The sequence below is a fragment of the Sinohyriopsis cumingii genome, chromosome 3 (genome assembly GCF_028554795.1).
Source record: "Sinohyriopsis cumingii isolate HCF-2022 chromosome 3, ASM2855479v2, whole genome shotgun sequence".
In the NCBI taxonomy this organism is placed as follows: Eukaryota; Metazoa; Mollusca; class Bivalvia; order Unionida; family Unionidae; genus Sinohyriopsis; species Sinohyriopsis cumingii.
The window spans coordinates 24551888-24567299 of NC_142963.1; the positions used below are offsets into that span (position 1 = coordinate 24551888).

General features: G+C 35.2%; 1 protein-coding gene across 3 annotated transcripts in view; it reads right to left on the reverse strand.

The window, feature by feature from the left end:
- The window catches only part of LOC149802553 (protein CLEC16A-like), a 175278-nt gene that overhangs the window by 12476 nt on the left and 147390 nt on the right, over positions 1 to 15412 (reverse strand). For 2 of the 3 annotated variants that reach the window (XM_089951800.1, XM_089951799.1), the window contains exon 22: positions 3375 to 3660. In XM_089951800.1, the coding sequence (XP_089807926.1) occupies positions 3375 to 3660 (286 nt within the window). Of the gene's footprint in view, positions 1 to 1580; positions 3661 to 15412 lie in introns of those variants that run through there. The other variant, XM_089951801.1, reaches the window with a different exon arrangement.

The following is a 15412-nucleotide window of genomic DNA, read 5'->3' on the forward strand; positions in this document are numbered from 1 at the left end:
ATGGTGGAGGAAGAACCCAGGAAAACACCGGGAAGAACCACCGACCCACGAGAAGCTACTGGCAAGCTTTCTCACATACCCACATTGGCCGAATCCTAGACTCGAACCCACGCAGACAGAGGTGAGATGGCAGTGATCCGTAACGGAGAGTGCTTTAGACCACTCGGCCACTCGGGGCCCCATAATAGAGATGCATCCAACTGTCAAATTTCATGATTCAAACAAAAACAGCATCCAAAAAATGAACTCCAAATAAAATTTAAAAGAGTCATTGAAGCATTAATATAGGTCACATGAACCTCCCTTTGCAATATGAACTGTACCTATCAACATGCATTCCTGCACCAAGTCTCATAATGCTAGGTGAGGATGGTGTATTTTTTAGTCATGAGCTAAATGCAAAAGTTGGACCAAATCCAATAAAAGAACAAATATAGGTTACAATGAGCTTCTTTTATTGTGTTGGTATGGTACTAACAGTGATGCATATTACCATTAATTTTATGATTCCACTATGAGGAGTGCATGAGAAATGTACATTAAACACAAATTTAGTCCATGTTCTTGAAGCAATAAATGTGAGCCATCAGTGAAATGAAGTAGCGTCCATCAAGATGCATCCCCTCACCAAGTTTCATGATTCGAGACAGGATAGTATATTTACAGAATGCCTAAAATGCCTATTTACAGAATGCCTAAAATGCCTTTTTAGAGAATGCCTAAAAATCTATTTGGCCACAAGCTAAATGCAAAAAAAAAAAAATTTAAGCCTGAAAAATCTGAAATGTAGGGTACAGTGACATATTTTCTGTATAAATGAGGTATTAATACAGATAAATAAATCATCCAGGTCAATGATTCAAGATGAACAGTTACAACACAAAACAGAACCCAAGTCAGTAAAGCATATAGGTCATGGTGTCCTAATTTTGTGACGAGGGTGTAGTACTTATCAAGATGCATGCCTTCACTAAATTTCACGATTCTAAGAATAATAGTTGAGCATAAAGGGTGCCAGAAACCCATTTGGTCTGAAGTTAAAGAAAAACTTCACCCACACCAGTAAAATGTTAAATGTTGGTCACTGCAGCCTTATTTTATTGCAAGAGTGATGGTACTAAAAGAGATCCATAATATCATTTGGTTTCAAGATTCTAACATGAGCAGAGTTTGAGGACAAAGACGTAAGTACAAAATTTAACCAATGTCAGTCTAGTGTGACAACGGCGTAGTACTTGTCAATAAGCATCCCCTCACCAAATTTCATTTCAGGTATAACTGTTTGCACACAGTGTGCCAAAAAAGTTAATTGCAAAACGATAACCAAGAATGTACAACTAATGTATACATATGAACTAAGTTATCCCCCTTCCCAGATGGTACGTGTGGTAAAACCCACTTCACACTTTGTCTAGGACTTAGGAAGGAAAGAAATGGCTGAGATGCAGAGAGGCTGTACTTATGTGTATGCCTATATATTTGTGGATTACGATGCTGATGCTGACACTGACATAGGGTAGTATAATAGTTCTCTTCTATTTTGTTGAGGTGAGCAGCAAATATTCAAAAGATAAAAGGTTGCAACAAACAAGTAAACTTTAATTATTATTAGAAAAATAAATTTTATTTCCGATTTTCTCTTGCTTCAGTTTAGTATTATCCTTCTATGCTTCACCTGATTTCTCTCCAACTATTTATTATTAAATAGGATTTTTCTCTTCAGAAAACAATGCTATAAAATTTTCCCCAGCAAAAGAATTTATGCCTTTCTTTAATCTACTGATATAACAATCACATGCTTTAAAGTCCTCGTAGGAACTAGTAGGCCAAGGTTAATTCTGAAGATTAGTGACCAATGGTTCTCACAGACCTGGATCTTTGGTCAGATAACTGACCAATGGGTCTCACTGACCTGGACCTTTGGTCATGGTATGCAGACCTGAACTAAACTTGCTGCATCAAAACCATCATTTTCTGATCTGACTTGCCATGACTGTAGCCATTCACAATGTTTGGTCAAAGAACTTATTCCAGAACAAACGTTTCTGTGCAAAAGTCATTATCTCTGAGTCATAATGAACCTGACCTTTGATCTTTTGACCCCATATCAATAGGCCTCTTCCTTAAGTGCAGGTTCTCTGAAATCTCTGACCAAGGCAAGTGATGTAGAACTAAAATTATTTCTGTCAAAGGGACCTTTGAACTTTTGACACTTAAGACAATAGGTTTCTTTCTCAACTGATTTGTATGTCATCAACAGACTTTTGTGAGGGCACAAGGTCAAGAACTGAAAGTTTGTGCAAAAATATTTTTATTTTTATTTTTCAGCAAATGTGATCTTGGTCTTTGACCTCATAACCTCCAGAATAACAGGCTTTTACCTTACTCCAAGATGAAACCATCCACAAAGTTCAGTCCAAGAACCATCACAAAATTACACAACTTCAAATCTTACACGAAAAATATTCTGACCAAATCAAAGTGTTCAAATGGTCTGAGTAAGATTTCCAACTTTGGAGTAGCATTTCATATTTGTAATGCCGAGTAATGCTTAATGATTTCAGAACCAGGCATGTAATGTAGAACTACAGAGTTACTGTGACTAAATAATTTTTCTTATTTCAGATGCAGTGATGTTTTGACACCCACTTCAGTAGACGTCTTCCTTACCTCAAGTGCCAACCATTGAGAGTCAATCAGACTCTGTGATGCAGAACTAATCTTGTTTCTTTGGCATTTTATGGCAAAGCAACACAAGTAGGTTATTTAGTGCTGAGGCAATTGGAGTAAAGTGCCTTGCAAAGGATGCACATGGCAGTCAAACTGTGCTTGTCTGATTGCAGGATTCAAACCCACATCATTTCAGTTGCGAGTACAGTACACAAACCACTAAGCATGGCTCCTGCTTCAATTTATCACCCTGCTGGAGACTACTGGACCTATTCTACATCTCCCAAGCTTGAGTTTGACCCCTGACACTTCATGGTCCCTAGTGTTGTGCCAATGAGCAAGCTACTCTGTCTCTCTAGCTTCCATCAATTCAATTGTGGATGCATAATGGATGTTAAACAATGTGGTGGCCTCTCAGAGGAACTGCATACACAGTCAGTAGCCATGAAAAGTAGGATAATCCTTAGGCTTTTGAGTCAATAAGATCCATACAAGTGGACTTCATATTAATTCACAAAAATCAACCAATGCATGAAAACTATCAATGATATTTTCAAGTCCCACCATGTTTACTTCACTCAATCTTCCCTAGACTTGGAGCACCCCCATCCTCATTGAATTTATTGTGAGTCAACAGTAACCTTCCAAAATGTGTTAACCCTATCTTCATGCTCATGACCGTAAGCTGCTTTTAGATCTCCTACCAGGTATTGGTCCAGAGTGGGTGAAATGTCCCGATTGTGTTGAGGCCACTAAGCTTGCCTCCACTGGGATCTCAAGTAGCTTCTCAATCATTTGCATTTTCTGATGTCGAGCCTTGATACGGCCCTTGGTCAGTCGTTGTTTTGCTGCCATGCAGCGGATGTGATCATCAAAGATGAATCTGGCAGCAAGGAGGGGAACTGACTGGGCATGCTGGGAGCTGGCAGGCTTGTGGATTGTAATATGGAGGGATCTACTGTCTTCTTTATCTCCTGTAACCTCCACATCCTGCAAGTAAACAGATTTTATGTGAGTTCTGCATAGCAATAAAAAAGATAAATTAAATGCAAACCATCTAAGTCGGCCTATCTAATGTAAGCTGTCAATCTGTGTATACCTGTAATTCCAATAGACCTGCCAGCTGTTCTCAACTGAGGCTGGTTTCAAGTGTGTCTAACCTTGGAGGACCCGCAGTACATGATATGGAAGAAGGGGAACCAGTCAAGAAATGGGTGAACATAAAAGAGTATATATGGGTTTGGCTCGCCACAATAGTGAAAGCAAAATTTTGGTAAAGAGAATCTTTTTACAGAAGAGTTTGGAAAACTCTTGTTACTGAAATTTGCACCTGTCTCTTTGGTACAGATTTGAAAACTCATTTCAAATATAATCGGTTCCTGAAAATATTGCAGCTCATATGATTTCCTCAACAGACAAGCTTGTATCACAGATATGTCTATACTTGTGAATATAAGTTTCATCATGAACATTCTGAAATTTAAAGTTATCAAATTTTTAATATCATGATGTTTTCATAGGTTTACTATGGGAGCTGAGTCATTACCGCCAATTCTTATTCAGCAAAAGAGATTTTTAGTAACACAACATTTTTCACCATATAAATACAGTGTTAATGTTTTACAATACTGTCACAGAAGCCACAAATGCGACCCACATTATAAGTAAGGAAGCCTTAAAATCTAGTCTGCTGCCACTGGGCTGTCTTATATTTAAGTGTAAAAACAATAATTATGTATTTAATGAAACCACATCATAAATCATTCTCATTAGGCAAGAGCTGAAATTATGTGAAATAATGCTGAATGGACAAAGCTTAGTTTAACAAATTGAACAGGCTAAAAAAACCATATCAATGGTAAGATAGGGTCACCAGTAAACTGAGGGTCTTTATTGGGAGGGAACACTGCATATGTTAAAATGTACAAGAAATATAATTTCAGTATCTTAGTATTGGTCTAAAAAGTTTAATTTTATTGAATTAGTTTCTAAAGAAAATATTAAGTTTGATAGTCATTTTTGCACTTGTAAGTCATTAATGTAATTTTAAAGTGATACAAACAATTGGCATCTTTTAAAGGATCTGCACCTGCTGCAGGAAATAAACAGTTGTCCTATGATAGTTACTTATTCTTGACTCTATGCAGTATTTTCAGTGCTGCCAGAGAATGATATTACTCGTACTTTAATGTTAATTTGTCTCCGCTATGAAGAAAACTGCCGCACAGAATCAAGAATTGATTCAATGTGGCAACTGGTTCAGACCCTCAACAGACCTGGAGAGAATGGCAAATTTAATCAGACATTCAGACATAGTGTATATACTCACTCATAAGACCCTCAACAGAAGGAGGGGGGAATGGCAAATTTAACTCTGTAGTTTAGGCTTATTTTCAAATAAAATAAAAGTAATTTTTAAAAAAAATATTTAAAAAATCCTTGGTGGTTCAGAACTAATTCTGAGTTGGGACTAGTGTAAAATTAAAGTGGAGTCTTAGAATGATGTCTGGAAGAGTCTAAAGTCTAGGTCACGCTGAAGCAGTTGTGTCTACATTGGTTTTAACATTTTTTTTGTATGTACATGTGCGTCATCTTGCAATCTCATTTCAGATAGAAAATATGTTATTGAGGCATAATCCTTCTAGTGTCATTAAGAAGAAAAAAATCCTGCCCCCAAATAGCTTTCAAAAATATTACTGCATGGATTTGTTAAAAAAATCCTAATGATATCCTATATGATAACTGAAGAAAAGAAATCTGGAATTAAACTGAAAAGCAAAATTCTGGTTCAAAAGAAAATCCATGGCCACACCCCTCAAAAAATGACATGGCTGGTCCCTAAAGGAAAGTTCACACAATGAAAACTTGTGTGTGTGTGTGTGTGTGTGTGTGTGTGTGTGTGTGATTAGGATTTTTAATGTAGCTTTAACAATTTTTCAGTCATATCAATACGATGTCTGCAGTGAGGCAGTTTATAGTAATGTCTAGCACTGGGGTATCATGTCGCAGACATGTTGCATGATGTCCCACCCAGTCACATTATCCTGACATCAGGCCGACCACAAACCTCTTAATGCTGAGCGCCAAGCAAGGCAGCTGTTAGTACCATTTTTGTAAGTATTTGGTATGACTTAGCCAGGGATCGAACCCATGACCTCCCACTTCTGAGGTGGATGCTCTAACCACTAGGCCACCGGAGTGGTCTCAGTGAAAACTAATTGGATAAATCATATTTCATATCCAACTAATTCTTTTAGGCTCCACTGGGTTATAGGGCTTTGTAAGGGTTCAAATTTGGGCAAGAGAACAATTAATTAGATTTATGGGGACAGGTGCATGTTAAATCACTATATTGCAATGATTTTTAATGTCTGTGTCATCAGAGGAAGTGATTCTTAATTAAACCTTCGTTTATTTAACTGTCAGACCAACTGGAAGGAAAAGGTTAACTTCGATCTTTGAATCGAAAATGTCAAGAATTGAAATTGTCCACAATCAGTTATTTGGAAATCTAGAAGTCAGGCTGACCACAATTTTGGCATCTAGTTATAAAAGGCAGTAGATATATTTAATCCTGAAAGGTTACGCTAAATAAGGGGCATGTTTCCCCCCATTAAATGTCTTGTTTTTAATAATGCCCCATCGCAAAATTTAGTCAGCCATCGTTTTCCAGCAAGAGGAAAAAATATAGAAGACTCTAGAAGAAATTCTCTCATAAAACATTTATCAAAGGAACTGGATGTCTGGAAAGTTGATAAACACAATTCTGGTGGTAGAAGCGAGCAAAGTTTGAAAGCACAAGGTATTTGTGTCAGTCTCATATAATTCGTTGATACCATTATAATGATCTGCTTGAATTTATTTGCTTATATTTGTATGAATTTATTTGTTTAAATCCGAAAATTAAATTTCTTACTATGAGTGTAACTGTGTTTGAGTTCATATATCTGAATTCGTACAATGATCTTCTTTATATAAGTTTGATGAATTGTTTGAATTTGTCATCTTGATTGTTATAAGGAATCAGGTATTCTAAGAATTTCATGCATTACTTTAGTTGATGAGTTACGAGAATCCATGTGAATTCTCTGATCTAAGATGATTTCATGTATGATAAAGACTTGAGTGCACATTGACTGAAATTAATGTTGTTAAGCCCTGAAGTGAGATTTCATGTGTGCTAAAGACTTGAATGTGTGTATTCACTGAAAATATCGTAGTTAAGTCATGTAATGAATTTCATTCATTCATTTGTGTAACTGAGATAAGAATGGAACTGTTATGTCTTGTGTGATGTTAATGTGAGTCAGTGATGAAATAGCCATTAGGAAGTACATTAATCTTATGAAACTAGGTTTGTTTATGGTCTGCCATGTTTGGCTTGACCAGATAGCCTTTGGTATCTGTTTAAATTCTGAAAGGACGATATCTGACAAAACGAGATGGGAGTATATGATCTATTCCCAGCAAGATATCTGACATAAGATTTAGGTTGCTTCTATGTTTATTTTGAAAGGGGAAATAGCTCCGCTGACGTATCCATGTACCTACTTATCCAAGTATCTATGTACTTACATATCCACCTACCCACACAAAGTTTGAGGGCCGAAAGAGGCAAGACAATAGAGAGTTTGGAGAAGAAAAAAGTGAAAGGACCAAGAACAGCCACAGTAAGTTGGAGTGAACCAGAAATAAGCAGGTTATGAAGTTGTACAAGGCAATGACTTTGATTGTTCACTCGATTCTATGATGAAACAATTCTATCATTTAAAACAGATCAGCTATTTTTATAAGTATATTTGTCTTTGAAATTCGGTGAATGATTTATTTCAAAGGAGAAGTGTATCTTCCTAATGTAATGTATTATCACAGTTGTTTATGTAATTGATTAAATTGTTGTATTTCATGTATGGGGGCTTGTGTCATCCTGTTCTATATATCTGCTCAGATCTCTATTTATTCCATCAATTGGTTTCACACTTTATATTAATATTTACTCGACCCAGGCAACAACATCGAGGCTGATCATCTGGATAATGATAACCAAATAAAGCGGACACCTTGTAAGAAGGTACAATCCGCCAATCAACCCCACCAACACCTTCAGCCCCCACAGGCTTGATCTACATTTGAATATATAAGCCACAGAAACACCGATTTTAGACCTCTGATTTAAGAAAAAATAAATAGGTATTGTCATACAAATGGATTTCAACCCACCCACCTCAGTGTGAATTTCAGTCCTATGACAGAGGTAGTTTGGTGGACTCAAACATTATTCCCCACCATCTTCTGTAATGAGATACCTCCAGTGTGTGTAACAGCTGGAGATGCATAAAATAGCATGACTGCTTGGGTCATTTACAGTAATATATATATATATATATACATACATACATACACACACACACACTAATGCCAGAAGGCCATGAAGTATGAAATTATACTAGGAAATTATCTTTTTTGTATATCATTCTAATACCTTAGAAAAACTTTTTAAAGTATTATTCCTTTCCTGTTTTCTATTTACATTCTTTGTATGTGTACAGTGAAGTTGGAAAGTGTCCAAGTTATTAGCTTATTTTCTGAGTGGGCATTACATTTATAAATTTATCTACTGAAGGGTTGATATAATACATCTCTTCAAGATAGTTGTCTTAAATCGGTATAAATACATAAACATACAGAATGATCGGATTTTCTACACACCTGATATTTTCTTTCTGATATAACTCTTTGACCTCTTTAAATTTTAAAGTGTCTTCCTCATTCAATCAGTAAATAAATCATGTTTAGATAATCAAAATCATGCAAAGGCCTTTCTGAAATCGAAAGGTAGATCTAATGTTAAATATTTCTCATTATCCAGTAATAATCTATATTTACAATATTTGATACCATGTTGAAACCAATATTATGTTGTAGTTCAGAAATATGGGGGTAACATTTGATAATATACACATGCCAACAAAGAAACACTATCAATTTTGTCTAGATTAATACCCAACCCCCACCCCCACCCCTGACACCAGACTCCACACTCAAGTTTAACATTCCACTCTGCATTTTTACACCAAGCTGTTTGAGTTGTACCAAAGCACTGATGTATTTCTCACATATAATCATGGTAACCAACTGGGAACAGCCTACTCTGCATTTAACAACATGCTTTTGGAGTTGTACCACAGCATTGATGTACTGCTTGTGTATAATGATGGCAGCCAACTCGGAACAGCATACATCCATATCTACCATCCCATAATGCACTGGCATATCTGGATCACTAAAGTGCTCACTGTTGGGTATGTGACACCTGGTCGACCTGGTAGCTGGACATTTTTAAATCAAGGATTTGAATTTCTCTATTAAACACTATTTTAAAAGATGCAGACAGAAATTATAACCAAACAAAATAAACTGAGAGATGATGGGCAAGATATCTTTAATTCCAGTGAAAATGATAGTGTACATATAATACATATTTACTCATATAAAAAACGATTACTAAAAGTAATATTTAACCAGTCTTATAATGGTCTTAACACACTCTACCCCCCCCCCATAAAAAATGTTAATTCAGGAAACAAAAAACAAAAAACGATATGGTTGCATTCATGGAATCATGCTATAAAAAAAAAAGAGAGAGAATTACCAGAGTTTCAGGCAAAACTGACATTTGCCCCCAAAGAGTGAATAAACATGCATTTGTCTATATTGTTAGAGTTACCATCCATTGCCTTTGAATGGCAATACTGTGTGTATCAGCATTTGCATAATAATTATTTTAGCACAATCTGACACAGAAATCTATCCATTAAACTAAACAAGTGAGAATTTCTTTCATTTAAAAAATACAAAATGCTGACAATCTGCAAATTCAAGTTTGAAATTAGTTAACACAAAATTAAGTAGCCACACCAAAAGTAAATTATCAGTTTTATTTACATTTACATGAAATTGAAACTGGGTCACAAACTATCTTAAAGCCATTTTTCCTGGAAAGAATCAGGGTTTTTGGACATTTACCAATGACCTATTAACCCAAGATAACCCAATTCCTGCCACATGTGCTTGCAGGATACCATATCCTCCCAGTTATAAAACCCCAATACAAATGTGAAATTAAAAGATCCAGATCTGCTATCTGATAACTTGATATCACCTGTTGAAAAGCATAGGTCAATACACTATGTGATAGCTCATCTAGGTCTAGCCTGGTTGTGGTTGTGGGAACATGATAAATGACAAATGTGGTAGAATCATGGAATACTGCATTCAGACTTTTGAAAAGTTGCCAAAGACATTCAACAGGCTTAAGGTAATACTGCATCAGGAGGCAAATGAACTTAAATGAAAGTCAATGTTGTGAAATGTTGACTCAGCAAGTACTTCAATTTTATATATATACATATATAGTTGTCCCATAACATTTATGATACAAAACTTTTAATCTGCACTATATAGCCAGTATTGTGATAATGTGTCATTAAATCCAATACATATGCACATACATATATACAAACCATTTATACGAACTTAGTGTATTACTGTCTGTCTATCCTGCAGAATCCTTTCAAAACGATGAAGCAAAAAGTATGACAGTGTTAAATGTTCAAAATTATAGCAGAGATAAGAAATTAAGGGAAAACGAACAAATTCAGTGAATTTTTGTTCCCTGTGAACCATAGTGAGGTCAGAGAAGTTCCTGATAATGAAATATATGACCTTTGAGATATAGCTTCAAACTACTGAGCTGAAATGGAAAGCAACCAGGTTTCACTGCCCTTTCTTAAAAAGCATGAAAATGGTTTTAAAAATAATTAGTGACCTTGACCTAAGCTGCGATACATGAGATGCCATCAAACTCAGAAACACAAGTGTACCATGATTCATCCCTGTATCTCAAACAGCATTTATGAAAAAATGCAGGAAAATAAACCTTAATAAATTGGCATGTGACCTTGACCTTGAGGATAATACCTCAAATGTAACAAGATATAATTATACCAAGTTTCATCAATTTATCTATGACAAATGTGAATGCAACCTAAACTACTAACTTGTGGCAATGGTTTGATGTTTTTTAATGCAAAAGAACACAAGCAAGTAACTTAGTCCCAAAGCAATTGGAGTAAATTGCCTTGTCCAAGGACACTCTACTGTAGCTGACTCAGGCTGATCTAATGGTATAAATACAACCTGCACCCTTTGATTACGAGGTCAGCATTGAGCCATCACAACTCATATCCTTGAAGATAAAACCCCAAACACAACACACATTTCAGTGATGATAACATGATGCACCTTTCAGTGATGATCTATAGTTATACCAAGTTTCATTCCTGAATTTTAAATGCCTTTAAAATTATAGTGGAAAGGAAAGTGTAATCGACAAATTCAACATATAACATCATGACACTGGCACTGATGACACGACCTCCCAATGAGGTACACAACGCACCTATAGCCATACATGTATACAAAAGCTGCACCCCTTAATCTCAAACAGCTCTAATGTTATGAAGCACAAAAGAAATTGTGATGAAAAACATACAATAATAAGCTGTGACCATGAAGACCTACGATGTTCAAGAGCAAGCTGCATCCTTAAACTCAAACAGTATTAAAGTCACAGAGTTGTGATAGAAAATGTAAAATATTGCGATGTTATCTTGACCTTAAAGACAAGACCCTCAAAAGAGTACATGTAGGTGACAAACCTTCAAGCAATGATGTACAAGTATACCATGTTTCATTCAGTAATCTCAAAACTGCTTTAAAATTACAGGATGGATGGGAATTTGTGATGGAAAATTTAAAATACACAGAGCAGTGACCCTGACCTTAATGGTAGCACTCACAATGCATATGCACCACACATTCTAATGATGATGTGTAAGTAGAACAAGTTCCTCCATAAACCTCCATTGGCTTTAATGTTAGAGAGTGGAATGGAAAATGTGATGGACAGATTCAGGAATGGATGGAAATACAAGATTTTCAAAATGGTTATTATGCTGGCCATATTTGATGTCTGGGAAGCACCAATTTCACTTAGGACCAACTAGACATCATATGAAGTCTTTCAGTGAATACCCTATATTGATATGAGCATCCACAGAAGAGAAGTATCAATAAGATTTTAAAAATGGCCACTACAGTCGCCATAGAGATTGTCCAAGCAGCACCATTTAGGACCAATTTAGGATTAATGTATGTATATGGCTTCATGGGAATACTCCAAGTAGTTTAGGAGGAATAGTGACAGCAAACTTTTGCTAATGGATGGATGGACAATGGCAGATGGACAACAAACCATTCAATATTAGTTTGTCAAGTTGGTCAAATTCTGTGAAATGGTTTTTGAGATAAAGTTGTTTATATGTTCTTTTATCTTTAGTAACAGTGGCAATATTTTATAACTGACTGGCATTATTTGTACCAAAAACTTTGATGCTGTCATTTCTGAGAAAAAGTTTTTAAAAGTTTATCTCAGCTTTTGGTAATAGCTGACATATTTTATGGTGGATTGGCATACTGTTTACATTTAAAAGCCTTTCATGCCAGAATGTTTTTTGTCAGTACTTTTCAAAATCTGCTGACTGCTTTTGAGAAGTCATTTATAGAATTTTTTAAATTTTTGAAACAAAGGCCATATTTGATGGTGAATCGGCTGATTTCATGTTGTTTTGTGGTCTTGTATGAATCAGCATGGGGAGTCTGAGGTAGGTAGGTTGAAATACAAAAACATATGGATGCAGGTGTGACACTAGGTTATGCAGAAACTCTGTGTGTGTGTGTGTGTGTGTGCACTTGCAGTTACTGGTCAGATCTGGTAATGAGCAAATAAAAAAATGGGAAAACAAACACTGATATTATCACTTGTAATATATTCTCTTATAGGGTACTATATTAAAAAAAAATAGGTTTGGTCCCTTCAGTAATACACTTAATGCATAATAATTAGACATTTTTAACAAGTCTTTGTAAAAACATTTTGATTAGTGAAATTGCATCATGTCACACAAAGAATACTAGAATTTATTAGTTCAAGACAAAAAAGGAACTACTTATGTATTCATGTACCCTTCTCCTGTGCTTTGATAATATTTGTAAACATTGGTTAAAATCCAGTTCTCCTATTTCTTGCCAACTTTTACTAATGTGTCAACTATTTGTAGCAAAACAATTGCACATCATTTTTAAAGGGTTCAAAGTCATGAAGCCTGAAAACGGATTACACACTATTCATGAATAGTCTTTGCTTTGCTGTGGCCTAAAGATAGTGCACAGTCTAGCACACTATATACCCTCCTCATATTTAAAATTATTCTATGAAGATAACTTAATCTTTTTTGAAAGAAACCATTTAATTTTTTTGTCAGTGACCTTGAACTTTGACCCCCAAATCAATAGACTTCTTCCCTGCTACAAGTATAAGCCATCAACAAAGTGTGGTCAAGGCTTGTGATATATAACTAATGTTATAATCCAGAAGCCATTTTTCTTCTTTCAATCACAGTGACCTTGACCTTGTTATTTATAGGATTCTTTGTTACCCTATATACCACATCCACATAGTCTGGTTCCTGTAGGTGGCAAAGAACTAAAGTTTATATGCCAGGGATGTGTGTGTGTGTGTATAATTTGGATTTTTAATGTAGCGTTAACAATTTTTCAGTCACATCGCTATGATGTCTGCAGTGTGGCAGTTTATAGTGTTGTCTAGCACTGGGGCATCATGCTGCAGACATGTAGCATAATGTCCCACCCAGTCACATTATCCTGACACCAGGCCGACCCGTCCTAACACGAACATCTTAATGCTGAGTGCCAAGTGAGGCAGCTGTTAATAACATTGTTGTAAGTCTTTGGTATGACTCGGCCGAAGATTGAACCCATGACCTCCTGCTTCTGAGGCGGATGCTCTAACCACTAGGCCACCTTATGCCAGGGATGAATCCAACTATACAATTCTGGGGCTCCATTCCTTTGTATAGGAAATTTTTCATCACAAACCAAGAATTTTGGGAAATTGTAACACAAAGACTTGTGGTTGCTAATTTCCTGGCCCTCATTACTTATAACTTTTTGTTGCAATTTATTTTTAGATGTCCCTCTACTGCATATTAAAAATTAATATTGTAAACAAAAATTACTTACATAATTACTTATATAATTATGTTTATGGCTGTAGATAAGTTCATTCTAAATAGTAGCTGTAGTAAAAATTGCTGTTATAGCATTTATTTACAGTAAAAGTCAAACTGCAAATAACAAAGGTCCTGAACTCTCATAGCATGATGTGCCTGCAGAACAGGGTCTATGCTGTTTGTTCTACTGATTACTCCTAACATACTGCACAGACCCAGATCTGCCAGCGCATTATGCAATGGCAGATCTGGGTCTGTGCAGTTTGCAATTGGACTTGTCTTGTGAGCAAGCACAGATATTATCTAACATAATATAAATTTTAATTCAGTTTATTTTTACAAGTCTTATTAGAATAAAGGTACATGATCACATTGCACCATTAGTTTGTTTCATATCAAATTAAAGTTCTGTATTTTTAAAGTACAGGAATATTTGTAGTATATATACTTAGCAGACACACAATATCAAAACAGAATAATCAATGTATTTAAAACTATATTCCATTATCAACAAAAAAGCCTGAAACAAAATGCCAACAAAAACATGACAAGATTAATTAGAAATGTAACATTAGACCAAGCATAATGCAGAACCTTAATCTCGGCCAGGTGTTGAATTCAAGCATACAAATATCAACCCTTAACAATATGTACTGTAACTATCCAAACAGTTGAATTTAAGCATACAAATATCAACCCTTAACAATATGTACTGTAACTATCCAAACAGCTGAATTTAAGCATACAAATATCAACCCTTAACAATATGTACTGTAACTATCCAAACAGCTGAATTTAAGCATACAAATATCAACCCTTAACAATATGTACTGTAACTATCCAAACCGTTGGCAAACAAATTGTCTAATTAAGGAAAGACTAACCCTTAAGTAGCTGTTAGCTCTCAACTAATAATAACAATAATAATAATAATAATAATAATAATAATAATAATAACAATAATAATAATAATAATAATAACAGTAATAATAATAATAACAATAATAATAATAAAGACTTTATTTTCAGAGGGTGACTCAGTTACAAAACAAACTAATCTACTTTGAGGCACCCTATTATGGTACAAGCTAATAATACGTTTTTCACAGATTATATAAACAACCATTCACATAAATGCTACATTGCTGCAGAAATGAGAATGAAGCACAGGAGGCGGTGGTATAACATGTAATTTTTATAAGTACACTTTTTTTTCTCTTTCATCCCTCTAGTACACCTATTGTGGCAGGAAGAGAAAGTTGGAGCTAATTTAATATCAAGTGGTATGTTATTCCAAACAAGCTCACCTGAAAATTGAAAGCTATTTTTGAATAGCTCCTTTTTAGGCTTGGGTCCTTTGAAATTTTGCCCATTTAATGATTTTATGTTTGGGGTACCAGTAGATTCTCTTTCCTGGAAAATGTTGCTTAGGTAAGTGGGGACAGATTTTGTAAAAACTTTATTCATTATGTTTGCCTTTTTCAAAAATATTCTTTCTTGTATTTGTAATACTTGGAATGTAAACATTGCAGTTTGTCAAAAAACTTTTAATACAATGTACATATGAAAATCCAAATACTTACTTACTG